This window comes from Lygodium microphyllum, chromosome 23 (assembly GCF_053477565.2).
Source record: "Lygodium microphyllum isolate KBCC chromosome 23, Lygodium_microphyllum_v1.1.10, whole genome shotgun sequence".
Lineage (NCBI taxonomy): Eukaryota > Viridiplantae > Streptophyta > Polypodiopsida > Schizaeales > Lygodiaceae > Lygodium > Lygodium microphyllum.
This window is the reverse complement of record NC_141157.1, coordinates 127,143,194-127,155,932: the sequence shown is the minus strand read 5'-3', so window position 1 is coordinate 127,155,932 and position 12,739 is coordinate 127,143,194. Positions and strand designations below refer to the sequence as shown.

General features: G+C 45.0%; 1 protein-coding gene across 1 annotated transcript in view; it reads right to left on the bottom strand.

The window, feature by feature from the left end:
* Positions 1 to 11,343, bottom strand: part of LOC148016725 (nudix hydrolase 11-like) — a 37,360-nt gene extending 26,017 nt beyond the window's left edge. Inside the window, exon 1 of the mRNA XM_087663958.1 lies at positions 10,717 to 11,343. Coding sequence (XP_087520084.1) covers positions 10,717 to 11,047 — 331 coding nt within the window. The 5' untranslated portion in view covers positions 11,048 to 11,343. The remainder of the gene's footprint in view (positions 1 to 10,716) is intronic.
* Between the last annotated feature and the right edge of the window lie 1,396 nt (positions 11,344 to 12,739).

The window sequence follows — 12,739 nt, the reverse complement described above, 5'->3', positions numbered from 1 at the left end:
TGGGATGACTTGAAAGTCAAGTTGGTTGAGTATCGGCGTCTCCTCGCTGAATTCTCCACTACGGGGACTCCCAAGTCCTCTGACGATCAAGTCACATTGTTCCTAAATAAACTCCCCAAGAAATACTTCAATTTTATGGAAGGAATAGTTTCAAAGCCTACCATGCCTACATTCTATAAATTTGAGTGTCAGTTGTTGCATTACGCACGGTTGTTCGATCAGTTTCATATGAATTCCTCTTCAGAGGGGGCTCTTCTTGCTCATTCTCAGAAAGGGCAACAAGGGAAAGGCAAACCAAACCAAACCTCCACTCAAAATCAAAATCAAACTCAAAAGGTAAATCAATCTGGGGATTCTCAAGGAAACTCCCAGTCACAACTCAAACCTGGGTGGCAGAATGTACCTAAAAAGAATAGGTATTGTCAACATTGTCAAAAGACTGGTCATTTTGACGACGAGTGTCGATCAAATGCACGAGGCACAGCACCAAAACCTAAGTCTCAAACCCCCGCCCCTCAATCGGGCAACCCCCAGCAGGGGAGGCAGGGTGAGGGCAAGGGGCAGTTTAAAGGTCAGACTCACACTGCCACCGCACAGTCATCTCAATCGACAACGTTCTCAACTCCAGAGGGCTTGTCTGACTGGTCTGCAGAGGCCCATATCGTCTCCATAGAGACATCATATGCAAGTCTCGTCCACATCTGTGAGTTGCCTCTCGACGAGGTTACTGCAGAGGCCCACATGTCACAGCTGAGCACTTCAGCTCCAGTTTGGATTGTGGACAATGGAGCTACACATCACATGACTCCTATAGAGGACATTTTCCGTGCCCGAGCCCCTGCAGCCGGACGGGTCCGTGTAGGAAACAACTCCTCAGTCAAGATTCAGGCTCAAGGTTGCGTTAGTTTTGCCACTGACAAGGGTCCGGATTTGGCTTCGCTAGACAATGTATATCATGTCCCTCAGCTTGAGGTGAACTTGTTATTTGTTCAGCAACTTTGCCGGTTGGGGCGAGCATTTTTCTTTACAGCAACCACAGTCGAGGTCCTTGACTCTCTAACTGATTTAGTGATTGCTTGCGGTGAGGCACAACCTAATGGCCTATACCACATGACACTTTCTAACCGAGCCGACCATCGAAGGCTCCATGTTCAATAGCTTCCAAGCCTTAGCCACATCTCGGGATCCTACACAAAATGAGCATCTTTGGCATTTTCGCTTACGGCATCTTGGTTATGACTCACTTTATGAGTTGTCACGCCGTGAGCTGGTTGAGGGCCTTCCACGCCTGAAGCTAGCTCGAGATGTCTGTAAAGCCTGTCAGCTCGGGAAGCAGCACCGTATCCCATTTCCTCAGCAGTCTACACATAGAGCTGAGGATCCTCTTAGACTGATTCACGTTGATCTTTGTGGGCTGACATCCACTGCTGCTTTGAACAACGCGTTGTACTTCTTTTTGATAGTGGATGATCATTCTCGATACATGTGGGTGTACTTCCTCAAGCATAAGTCAGATGCTTTCACATATTTTTCTACTTGGGTGCTGCTTGTTCATAACCAAACTAGTTGTCGTATTGGGTGCATGAGGAGTGATAGCGGTGGTGAGTTTATCTCCCACGAGTTTTCAGAGTTTCTACAGAAGCATGGCATTTCTCGCCAGCTCACCTCTACCAACTCCCCCTCTCAGAATGGAGTCGTAGAGCGTAGGAACAGCACAATCATAGAAATGGCACGCTCCATGCTGTTCGCAGCAGAGCTTCCTGAGCACCTTTGGTTCGAGGCTGTTAACACTTCGGTGTATATCCTCAACCGGTGCCCGACTACAGCTCTTCCTCAGAAGACCCCGTATGAGGCATTTTTTGGTTCTCGGCCTATTATTTCCCATTTCAGAGTCTTCGAGTGTCGTGCGTACACACACACGCTTGATAACAAGATAGGAAAGCTTACTCCCCAAGCTGATCTCCTTATTTTTGTGGGATATTCCTCTGAAGCGAAAGCCTATCATTTGTTCGATCCTCGGACAAACAAGGTGATCGTTAGGCGAGATGTCGTCTTTGACAAGAGGGATATTGTGCAGTCTTCTGCACCAGATTCCGATCCGCTTCCTTCTTCCACATCATCAGAGATCATGCCTACTGAGCCTAGTCTACTTCCCACTCCTGACATTCCCACAGTTTCTTCACCTCCCATGCCCCCTTCGCGAGACTCGTTACCTCGTTGGTACCAGCAAACCATCCGGGATTCGGGGATCCTACCATCGGATTCCACTCCGGAGGACCTAGAAGATCTGTCCGGCTTGCTCCTCAGGCATCATTTGCATCGTTGTTTACAGTTGATTACATAGCGCATTCTGAGCCAAATACCTAGCAGGAGGCTCTTCAGTACCCTCAATGGCGAGAGGCCATGGAAAGGGAGCTAGAGAGTATTGACCGAAATGAGACTTGGACATTGGTGGATCGTCCGAGCCACAAGAAAGTCATCGGGACAAAGTGGATTTTTCAGACAGAGCTAAAAGCTGATGGGACTTTAGACAAGTACAAGGCTTGCCTTGTAGTGCAAGGGTTTCGACAGAAGCACGGCATTGATTATGAAGAGACCTTTGCCCCTACTACACGGTTGACTTCCTTTCGGTTGCTACTCACGCTCACCGCTTACCATGGCTGGCCGATACATCAGATGGATGTCAAGAGTGCCTTCCTGAACAGATACTTGGAGGAGGAAGTCTATGTGGAGCAGCCACCAGGCTTTCCCTCAGGGAACCCTAGGGATACAGTATTCCACTTGCAAAAAGCTCTTTATGGGCTGAAGCAAGCACCGCGGTCTTGGTTCCATAGAATGGATGAGTTCTTACAGACTCATGGATAGAATTCTACCCCTTATGATCCGAACTTATATGTTCGATCCACTCCAGAGGGGGTTAGCTATATCCTGCTATATGTTGATGACTTACTCATCACAGGGTCAGATTCTGCTGCCATAGCGGAAATTAAGGCTAAGCTTAAAGCTACATTTGAAATGACAGACCTTGGTTTGTTGTCTTATTTTTTGGGGATGGAGGTAGTTCGTTCTGGAGGATGTATTTTTGTGTCACAGCAGAAGTACACACTTCAGCTTGTGGAACAGTACACTTCGGATCAGACACGGCCAGTGGCCACGCCTATTGATCCTACTGTCCACTTGTCGAAGGATACCCTAGGACAGCCCTTCGATACACTCACCTATCGTTCTGTTGTAGGAAAACTTATTTGGTTAATTCACACTAGGCCAGATTTAGCTTACTTAGTTAGCATACTCAGTCAGTATTTCACAGCACCTAGGATGTCACATTGGATTGCATGTCTTCATGTGTTGCGTTATTTGTGGTGTGCTTTTTCTTATGGCTTGACATATGGTTCTGGCTTATGTTTGCAGGGGTACACTGATTCTGATTGGGCAGGAGATCCTGACACCCGGCGTTCCTATGGTGGCTACCTCTTTACCTTGGGCACGGCTCCCATTTCTTGGTCCGGCCATAAGCAAGAGACAGTGGCGGCTTCCACGGCCGAGGCTAAGTACCGGGCTCTCTTCGATGGCACCACCGAGGCCATCTATCTGAGGAGTTTACTGGCGGCGCTTCATTTTCCATGTGACTCTCCCACAATTGTCTACTGCGACAACCGGAGTGCCATTGCCCTTACGGGCAATCCGATCATCACACCACGGACATGGCATGTGGGAGTCCACTTCCACTTTTTCAGAGAGCAGATTGAGCTAGGCACTATTCGCCTAGAGTTTGTGCCTTCATCATATAATTTTGCAAATATCTTGACCAAAGCGGTCAACCAGCCGGTTCTTCAACACCTGCTACCCAGGATCAGCTTGGGTACACCCTTCCTTACTTCTTCAGCTTGACGGGGAGAGGGTGCTTCCCTCTTGTTTTCCCTTCCAGTTTGAGAGGGGGCAGCTCCTACTCTTGATCCTGACAATGATGATGCTTACAGTTTTTTAGACATTACATTCACTTATTCTTTTGTATTGTATTATGGGCATTTGTAACTTCATCCGCACTATCAGGATGACCTGATTGTAAAAGGGCACTTGGACAAGTGAATACTTCCCCTGCGAGGGCACTGTCCCAGTGGCACCGTTGCATAGCATATTGTATGAGCATGACATCTTGCATCTTCCTTTGCATTACCCTATGCATTGGCATTTTGTCCATGTCAACATGCATCTATGCGCATTTATCCCTTTTCGGTCTTTTGAAGCGGTCGACTCTAGGATCCATCATATTCATAGCATAACACATGACAGTTCTCCTAAAGGCAGTTTTGTCAGAAGTGGTGCAGCAATGGAAGCGTGAAGAATATGCTGAAATAAATGCTGAAACACAAGACAGAAGAAAGAAAGAAAGAATGAACACAGTAGACAGATGAGAACTCAGATGTATGCTCGGGAAATGGAATCCATATCGAACACGAGACAGCAGCATACAACGGTGAGTCACTGGCTGCGTGGGCTCCTCAGCACCGGCTCCTCTCTCCCAGAAGGATCTCCACTGATGGCTGAAGCACCAAAGACTGTGGAGGAGGAGCCCTATAAATAGCCACAAAAAGTGGGGAGCATAAAATGCAGTCGGCCAGCATTTAATGCTGGTCGGTCAGCAACAAATGCTAAATAATACATCATAAATGGCCACTAAAATGTGCCATAAAATACTGCATAAAATGCCCAGCCTCTAACACAGACTCACACCATGAGCTGACTAATATCTGCTAACACCCTCTCTCAGATCATGTGTGATCGGATACAATGAAATAGTACAATGATGGAGAATCATAAACTACACAACAAAGAAACACCAGAAGGACCATGGATGTCCAAGCGGTGAGTGGCCAGCCCACCACCAAGATGCCTCGGAGAGTATCTGATGTCGATGTCGATCGTACCAACAACACCTGAAAATAGAGAAGACTCATAGCAGCTCTCTGTGTAATGTCACCTATGTCACTCAGGACATACAAAGCCAATCTGCCAAACATGTCTCTGAACATGTGACCATGGAGTTCCCGCCTTTGGCCAAACCACCAAAGTGTCCCCTCATGTGAGCTCCAGACGAAAGCCTCTCGCTCTCTGTCAAGAAGAACAGCTCATCATGAACCCAGAAATCAACACCAGTCTCTAGGATTTCATTGCCAGATACCGTCGATGCGTCAGGGACATCCCTCTCTGGAACCTGTGCACCTGTATCAAAATATAGATGAGGCACTGCAGCCCCACCAACACCCGCTCACACTCCCTCTCTGGCACCGAGGAGTCGTGAGGGATGACCGCATCACCACCACTAGAAAGCAGCCGAGGAAGGGGCCACCAAGCCCTTCCCGCGATCCGAAGAAGAGGATCCCTTCCGCGCCTTGGACTTCTCCTTGGTCGGAGGATCGGAGTCGGAGTCTGATGAAGGAGAGGACTCATCGGTAGAGTCAGCATCCCGCTTCGTCTTCTGCTCCTTCTTCCTGGAAGCCGCTAACTTCTTGCAGTCCTTCCGCAAATGTCCCTTCTTGCCACAGTGGTAACACTGGGGCTTCGACTTCTGCTTCCCGTCACCCCTCTCTGAAGCTACATAAGCCTCACCTCCATAATGTGCCGGAAGCTGCCCCTGTAATCTCAAGGATGTCTCATGGTTGTCCTCATCAAAGTCTTCAGGAAGAGGAAAAGGACGGAGAGGTCGAGCAAGAGCTCCACAGACGATGTACCATAGCCGCTTCTGCACAAACCAAGCTTTCATGACAACACTCCATGTGAGATAATCAAGTCCATGTAACTTATCTTCACTTGAGGTGCACGGAGGGGCCATCTGGAGGAGGTAGAAAAGAGAAGTAGAAGAAAAGAAGGTCGTTTGGAGAGTGAGCACAGCCAAAACGCAACCAAAAACACCAAAAAAATAGTGAGTTCACATGCAATATAACCCAAAGGCTGACCACAATAAGCCAAAAGCTGCTGCACAAAGTGAAAAAATCAGTCAAAAACTGCCAAAAACAGCAAAAACGGCCTGAATAATCAGAAAAACAGACAAAAAGAATGTTGTAAACAGCAAAACACAGGCTGCAAACTGAAGAAACAGGGGCTAAAGACTGTTGCCAGCAGGTTGATGAAGAAAACACGGGCAGCAAAGAGTGGAACAGCAGTAAACGCAAATCTGTCCAGAAAAACGCAAAAAGCAAATGCTGAAACACTGTCGCCAGCAGCAAATCAGCAGTCGCCAGTAGGAAGGACAGCCGCCTGATCAGCAAAAAGGGTGTAAATCCTGAAAACAGCAAGAAAACACAGCACAAATAGGTTGCAGCCTGAGCTCTGATACCATGTCAGAAGTGGTGCAGCAATGGAAGCGTGAAGAATATGCTGAAATAAATGCTGAAACACAAGACAGAAGAAAGAATGAATGAATGAACACAGTAGACAGATGAGAACTCAGATGTATGCTCGGGAAATGGAATCCATATCGAACACGAGACAGCAGCATACAACGGTGAGTCACTGGCTGCGTGGGCTCCTCAGCACCGGCTCCTCTCTCCCAGAAGGATCTCCACTGATGGCTGAAGCACCAAAGACTGTGGAGGAGGAGCCCTATAAATAGCCACAAAAAGTGGGGAGCATAAAATGCAGTCGGCCAGCATTTAATGCTGGTCGGCCAGCAACAAATGCTAAATAATACATCATAAATGGCCACTAAAATGTGCCATAAAATACTGCATAAAATGCCCAGCCTCTAACACAGACTCACACCATGAGCTGACTAATATCTGCTAACAAGTTTCCCTACCCTTGCTTGCTTGCTTGCTTTGCTTGTCTTACTAAGCCCACCGTTTTTTTTGCCTCTCACATATTCAACGCATGATTGGCACATACACTCACTTTTATCATCCTTAGGCACTTATCCTCGTCAGTGCGAGGGATTGGCTTGCTAGTTTTGTGAATAACTTGGGTTTAAAACTCTCTTTATCTTTTCCTATCTGTCACTTAATCAGTCGTTGTCCCTATGTTACTTATGTATTTTCAAAACACTTTTCAAAAAAAAAAACAAAACAAAAACAAAACAAAACAAAACAAAACAAACAAGTCCATTGTTGATTCCATCCGCCTTTGTAGGCCTTGGTAGGCCCTTGGGCAGCCGACAAGCACCCTTGGTCCGATGCCCTAACCTCTCTGGGGTGATCACTTGGGCTCCCTTGGAACACCTTGGGGTAAATCAAAATTTAGGCTGGCCTACTTTTCTCGCCCTATTTTGGGCCTGAGAGGGGGTGTTGTGATAAGAAATGCACTTACCACTTAAACAGCCCCAAAATATGCTTATTTTAGGCTTATTTTAGCCAAAACCCTAAAACGGAGAGTGGATCGAGAAAGTTAAGTGGAAGAGGATCTAAAACCCTAATTTTCTATAAATTGGCAGCTAGCCCTCCACTCTTTCATGATCTCATTTTTGCAGGTTTCAGGTGTTACCAGCTTGCTGCCCACACCCCGGTCACGGACATCTCAGCCCTTGCTATCCATCACTGTTCCCTACAGTCTGGCACCTATTTCCAGCTCTTCACACGCTGATTGCTGCTGTTTCTGCCTAACGATTGATTGTTATTCATCTGCACTGCTGTCGTACAGCCTACCACGCCAGCAAACTGCTGCGTTTGCTGGCTCCAGTTACCGCCCTGACAGTTTTCTCTCTCCTGTCTGCAGTCGCTGCAGTCTTTCTCTCTCCTGCAGGCTGTCCTGCCTGCGTTTTTAGTTTTTCTCTCTCCTGTAAGCTCCGTTTTTAGTCTTTCTCTCTCCTCACTGCTGTCTGTATCAAATCCAACTTCTCACTGCTGCGGTTGCTGGTGTTCGACATCCAGAGGCTGCATTGCTGCAATTCGGAATCCGTTCGGAGTACGACACTCTCCAGCTCATTACCCCTGCCCTAATCCTAGAGATACAGGAGTTCGAGGTTCAGTATTCATTCACTCCATAGTGTGTTTGCTGCATGAGCATCCTATTATTAATAATCATATCATTTCATTTATTCACTGTGTTCATTGTCTCTAAGTTACTCTAACCCTAACCCTAACTGTGTTCTTTTTATCAGTCTGTGCTTTGTCGTACGGTTTCTGTTTATGTTTCTGTGCTAGGGTATTTTTCTTTACACAAAGTGCAGTATGTCAAGCTGAGAATGCCATGTTCCATGCATGTACCAAACACATAGATGTTCGATACCACTTTATTCAACAAGTCTTGAATGATGGTCTTGTCACACTGACTAAGATCAAAATCCAAGATAACTTTGCAAATGTTCTCACTAAGAGTCTTACAAAGACTCAACATGAGCATTGCATCCAACTAGTGGGAGTTGGTTAGCTTACAGGTACCACTTTAGGCCTTTCAAGTGGGAGGTTGTCGGGTGTAAAGTCCCTTCATCTCCATGTAAAGTTATATGGGTGTAAACACACCCTTATTCGTACCCTAACATATATATACAACATCACAATTTGGTACACTCATCTTTGCGTTTACTCTCTCTCACTCTCAACACTGCTTCTCCACTTCTAACTCGCACTCCCATTGCACACTCTTTTCTTCAGCTATCTAGGGTGAGTGGGGCACCACTTGAAAAAGTGACCAAAATGTGAACACCAGCCCTTTATAGGGCTATTAATATGAAACCCTAAATGAAGTGTGTAAACTGAAGTAGTTTCTCAATAGCATATGTTATGATGCCATTGATATTTCAGCCATGGTTCGTGGTTGGTTTATGTTATACTATGGTTTAGTTTTGTCAGAACAATTGAGCTCATAATTAATGGATCCATCGCATGATAATCTAGCAACGTTTTAGAGATTCTTTGTGAGTCTTATGTTATGTTATGCTGGCTGGTAATCTTCAGCATGTGTTGGGTATATAGAATGGTTGAACAGCAGTGTGCAATGCTCATAGGCTATTGAGCCAACAAGCGCTCTTTGATGTAATGATATTGGACCTCAATGTGCTTCATGTGTGTGCTCAAAACACAAAGCTTTTAGTTGTGCTAGGTAGCTCTTATAGTTGCACCAAAGAACCCTCAACCACCACTGTGGAAAGCCAATCTTTGCAAGCAAACTCCTCGACTACCACAGCATCTTGAATTTGTACATTCAGCCTATACTTCTCTGAAGAAATAAGAGAAACAATAGATTGGCTCTCATCACTCAGGAAATAACACCTAATCTTACAATAAATAAAGACATGAAATGCATCTCAAAGTGTCAATGTCACAATGCATACATGCTTCTACGTGTTTAAAAGTAGGCTGGCTCTCATCCCTCAGGAAATATCTTACAAAAAATAAAAACATGCAATGCATCTCAGAGCATCAATGTCACAACGCATACATGGTCCTGCGTGTTTAGGTGCTTGTAATTCTTGCATTACCACAATGCAGCCTCATCAATCAGGAAGGAGGAACCTTTGCAAAAAAAAAAAAAAACTGAGGATAGCAACTGAAATGGATACATCTGGGTGAGTATGAATGAGGAGCTTACAAGGCTCTTCTGCTTGGAGACATCTGGCAAGTCACTAGGTATGAGCTGGAGCAGCTTAGAAATGGCCATATATGCAGCCATGTTATAACTTGTAGTGCTGCAGCATATCCTGCTGAGGGTACAAAATACCCTTAGGCATCTGAATAATATCAAACCCAAGGTAGCAATAGAGAATCCCAAGTTCAATCTATCATCACAGCTCTCTGCTAGCTGCTCTGAAAATATTTCAACTGCAATTCTTTTAAGGAGTCTTGGCAAACCAATAGGTGAAAGTTTAATCATCAGCTTAATGTTTTCCTTGTGTGAAACCTATGCACCATTGGGTTCATGGGGCTTCCAACTCTTGCACAAGGTCTCCAACCAATCAAGACTAATTGAGTTCCTTCAAAAGGTTGGTTTCAGACAGGCATTGAGCTTCATTAGGGCAATGCCATTACCCTTATTCAGCCAGCCCTAGGTTTGAATCAGTTTAGTCCCCATGGCCTAGGCTAGTCTTTCCATTTGCGTCAAGAATTAACGTACGATCTTTAGCTCAGCCACTTGGGACTGCCTCTGAGCTAAATGCTCTATTGTAAAGAAGATGCTTTCAACTAAGCATTCAATGCAAAATGTATTCTATAAAGTCACTCTTGGGACCATCACATGAAGTTTAGTGTGGTTCAGGTATTAACATGACATTTATCTTATCAGTTGACCCATTCAAGTAAAACTTGTCAGAATGCTTATTTCATGTCAAATTTACAAATTTGAGCAATTGGCATTGATAGATTCCTATAGTTATGATTGGCCTGCTCATATATTAGGGTAACACCTTGTGTGCTCCCTCAGAGTGCAACATGTATGTTGAGCATGCATTTGTGAAACAACCAAAGCAAGAGAAAGAATCAGGAGCACCCCTTGTGCACTTCGGCTTAGCAATCTTATGAATGTATTGCTACGGATGGTACAGTTGATCAATTCATGATAGACTGAATCTGCAATTTTGTGCAGGAACGTACACAAGACTTGGCCTACAACCGTGGTCTCTGTAACACCCAATCTAAATTCTCGGAATACCTCTTCTGATTAGTAAGTACGACAAGATCTCCCTGATTAGTAAGTATATTGACTTCGTTGAAGGGATGATGCAAAATTTGGCTGCAAAGCTTAACCCGCTAAAGGACATTGGAAAAAAAGCACGCAGCCAGGATATACCAGAATGGGATGAAAGAGCTTGCGCCCTCTTTGAGAGGATAACCCGAATTTCTCCTTCCACATTTCGGAAGAGGCAGACGAGAACAGCAGCCTTCCCTCTTGCGAAAGAGAGCCTGAAATCGCTTCGTTTAGAGACTGCTTCGGCCTCAGGGAGCCCCATATTAGAGGAGAGTTCTTCTCGGCCCTCCGCATTGTCCTTCTCGTCGGAGGTGCAGAGAAATCGCCTGTGCCTTTCTTCTGTCAAGAGCTTGCACGAGCGGCCGCTGGGATTGCTGCTGCGCATGGCGATGGCAATGGCCGTGGCCACATACCTTTCGTTGAAGGAGGACATGGCGAGATATCGTTGGAGAGCCAGAACCGAAAATTGCAGTAGCTGGCTGGCTATTCTTGCCTGCTTAGGACAAAATTTTCAATCCTCGAGCAAGTACTTATGACAATGCCACCGCTTGGCAGTTCGTTATTGGTGTACGCGAGGGGGAGTCTGTTTTGCGTGACTTTAATTAGTTGTTAAAAAGCAAGGTGCATCGTTGATAAGGAGGAGCACGACATCTCCCGACTCCCGAGCATCTCAGGAGAATCTCCCTCGTCACTACATTCCCTGAAGATCTGTCTCCTAAAGTGATGAGATCATATCAAAGGGTGGATTAAGACTAGCGGTGGCAAGGATATATCAAGATGTGGCATCCTCCAAATGGCTAAGACTTTCCTCCTCTTTTTGTCGGACTCGCCCTCTTTCTACCAACCCCTCCCTCTCGGAAGAACTTTGGCACTAAGAAAAAACCTTTTTACCTTCTTGTAACACATTCTGCCTCCGGCCTCACTATTCACACAAGAAAGCATAAGGTTGATCATGTTTTGCAGTGTTACCGCCTTCGTCTGAACCCAACCAAAGTAACTCGAGTAAAAGAAGTAACCCGTGGTGATTCAAATATGTGCCAAGTTACATTTAATATGGACACTTTATGGTGTAAGATTAAATTACTTAATTTTTGAATTTGAAGTCCGCTAGCCTTAATTTGAAGCACCTGTATTAACATGGGGCATGATGTAAAGTAACCCGGGCCAAACAAGTAGCCCAAAACTCAAGGTCCCAATTTTTTATACATGGTAAATTCATATTTCTTATTTTTCACTCGGGTCGCACCGCTAGTTGTCATTCATGATAGAGCGACTTGGATGGCGTAGCATATACGTTGGACTTGAATCTACCATCCCCATTGGCTACAGATTTGAGAGGAACACCGTGCAGGAGAGCCATGCCCATCAACTTGAATCAACCATGCAATCCAAGTTCATTACTAGAAGGATGAGAGTTTGCTACGTTGTGTGGTTCATGTCTTCTCTTCAATGTTGTATTGATGTATGCGACTGCAATGCATGGCATGTCTAGGGAGCATCTAGCTCCAATACATTTGAATGATTCTTGCATTATGGTCAATGGGTGCCACTAAAGCCATGTCCTAAGAATTATGGCCACTGGATTACTCACCTACAAAGTTAAAACTGGCTTACATCAATGCAACCATGCACCAAATACAATTTGGGCATTGCGAAATTAGTAGCCCTTACAATATTAATAGAATATGATCCTCATGTAGCCCAAGAATAGTAGAGTATGCAACATCAAGTATAATACACTAATATGTTCACCTACTCGATTGGTCATTAGAATGAAAAAATATACAAGTGTTATACATATAGTTGGATTCTTATAGATTCTATGGTTCTTGCAGGTTTGTAGACATGGACACTTTTTGTGATGGTATAGACCAAATAGCATATGATGATATGTCCATTACAAGTGAGGACTCACCACTTAAGGGTGAGAAAATTTATGAGAACAAAATACCATAGCCTTGTGTGCCATGTTATGGAATTATATTTATCATGGTATTTTACTGAAACTCACTATGAAAATAAGTTGATTTTATTTTTTTATTATGGATTTTGTTTATTTACCACATGATCCATGACTTATCACATGATGCACATGTGTGATATCGGTCGCATCATGCCTGCCAGA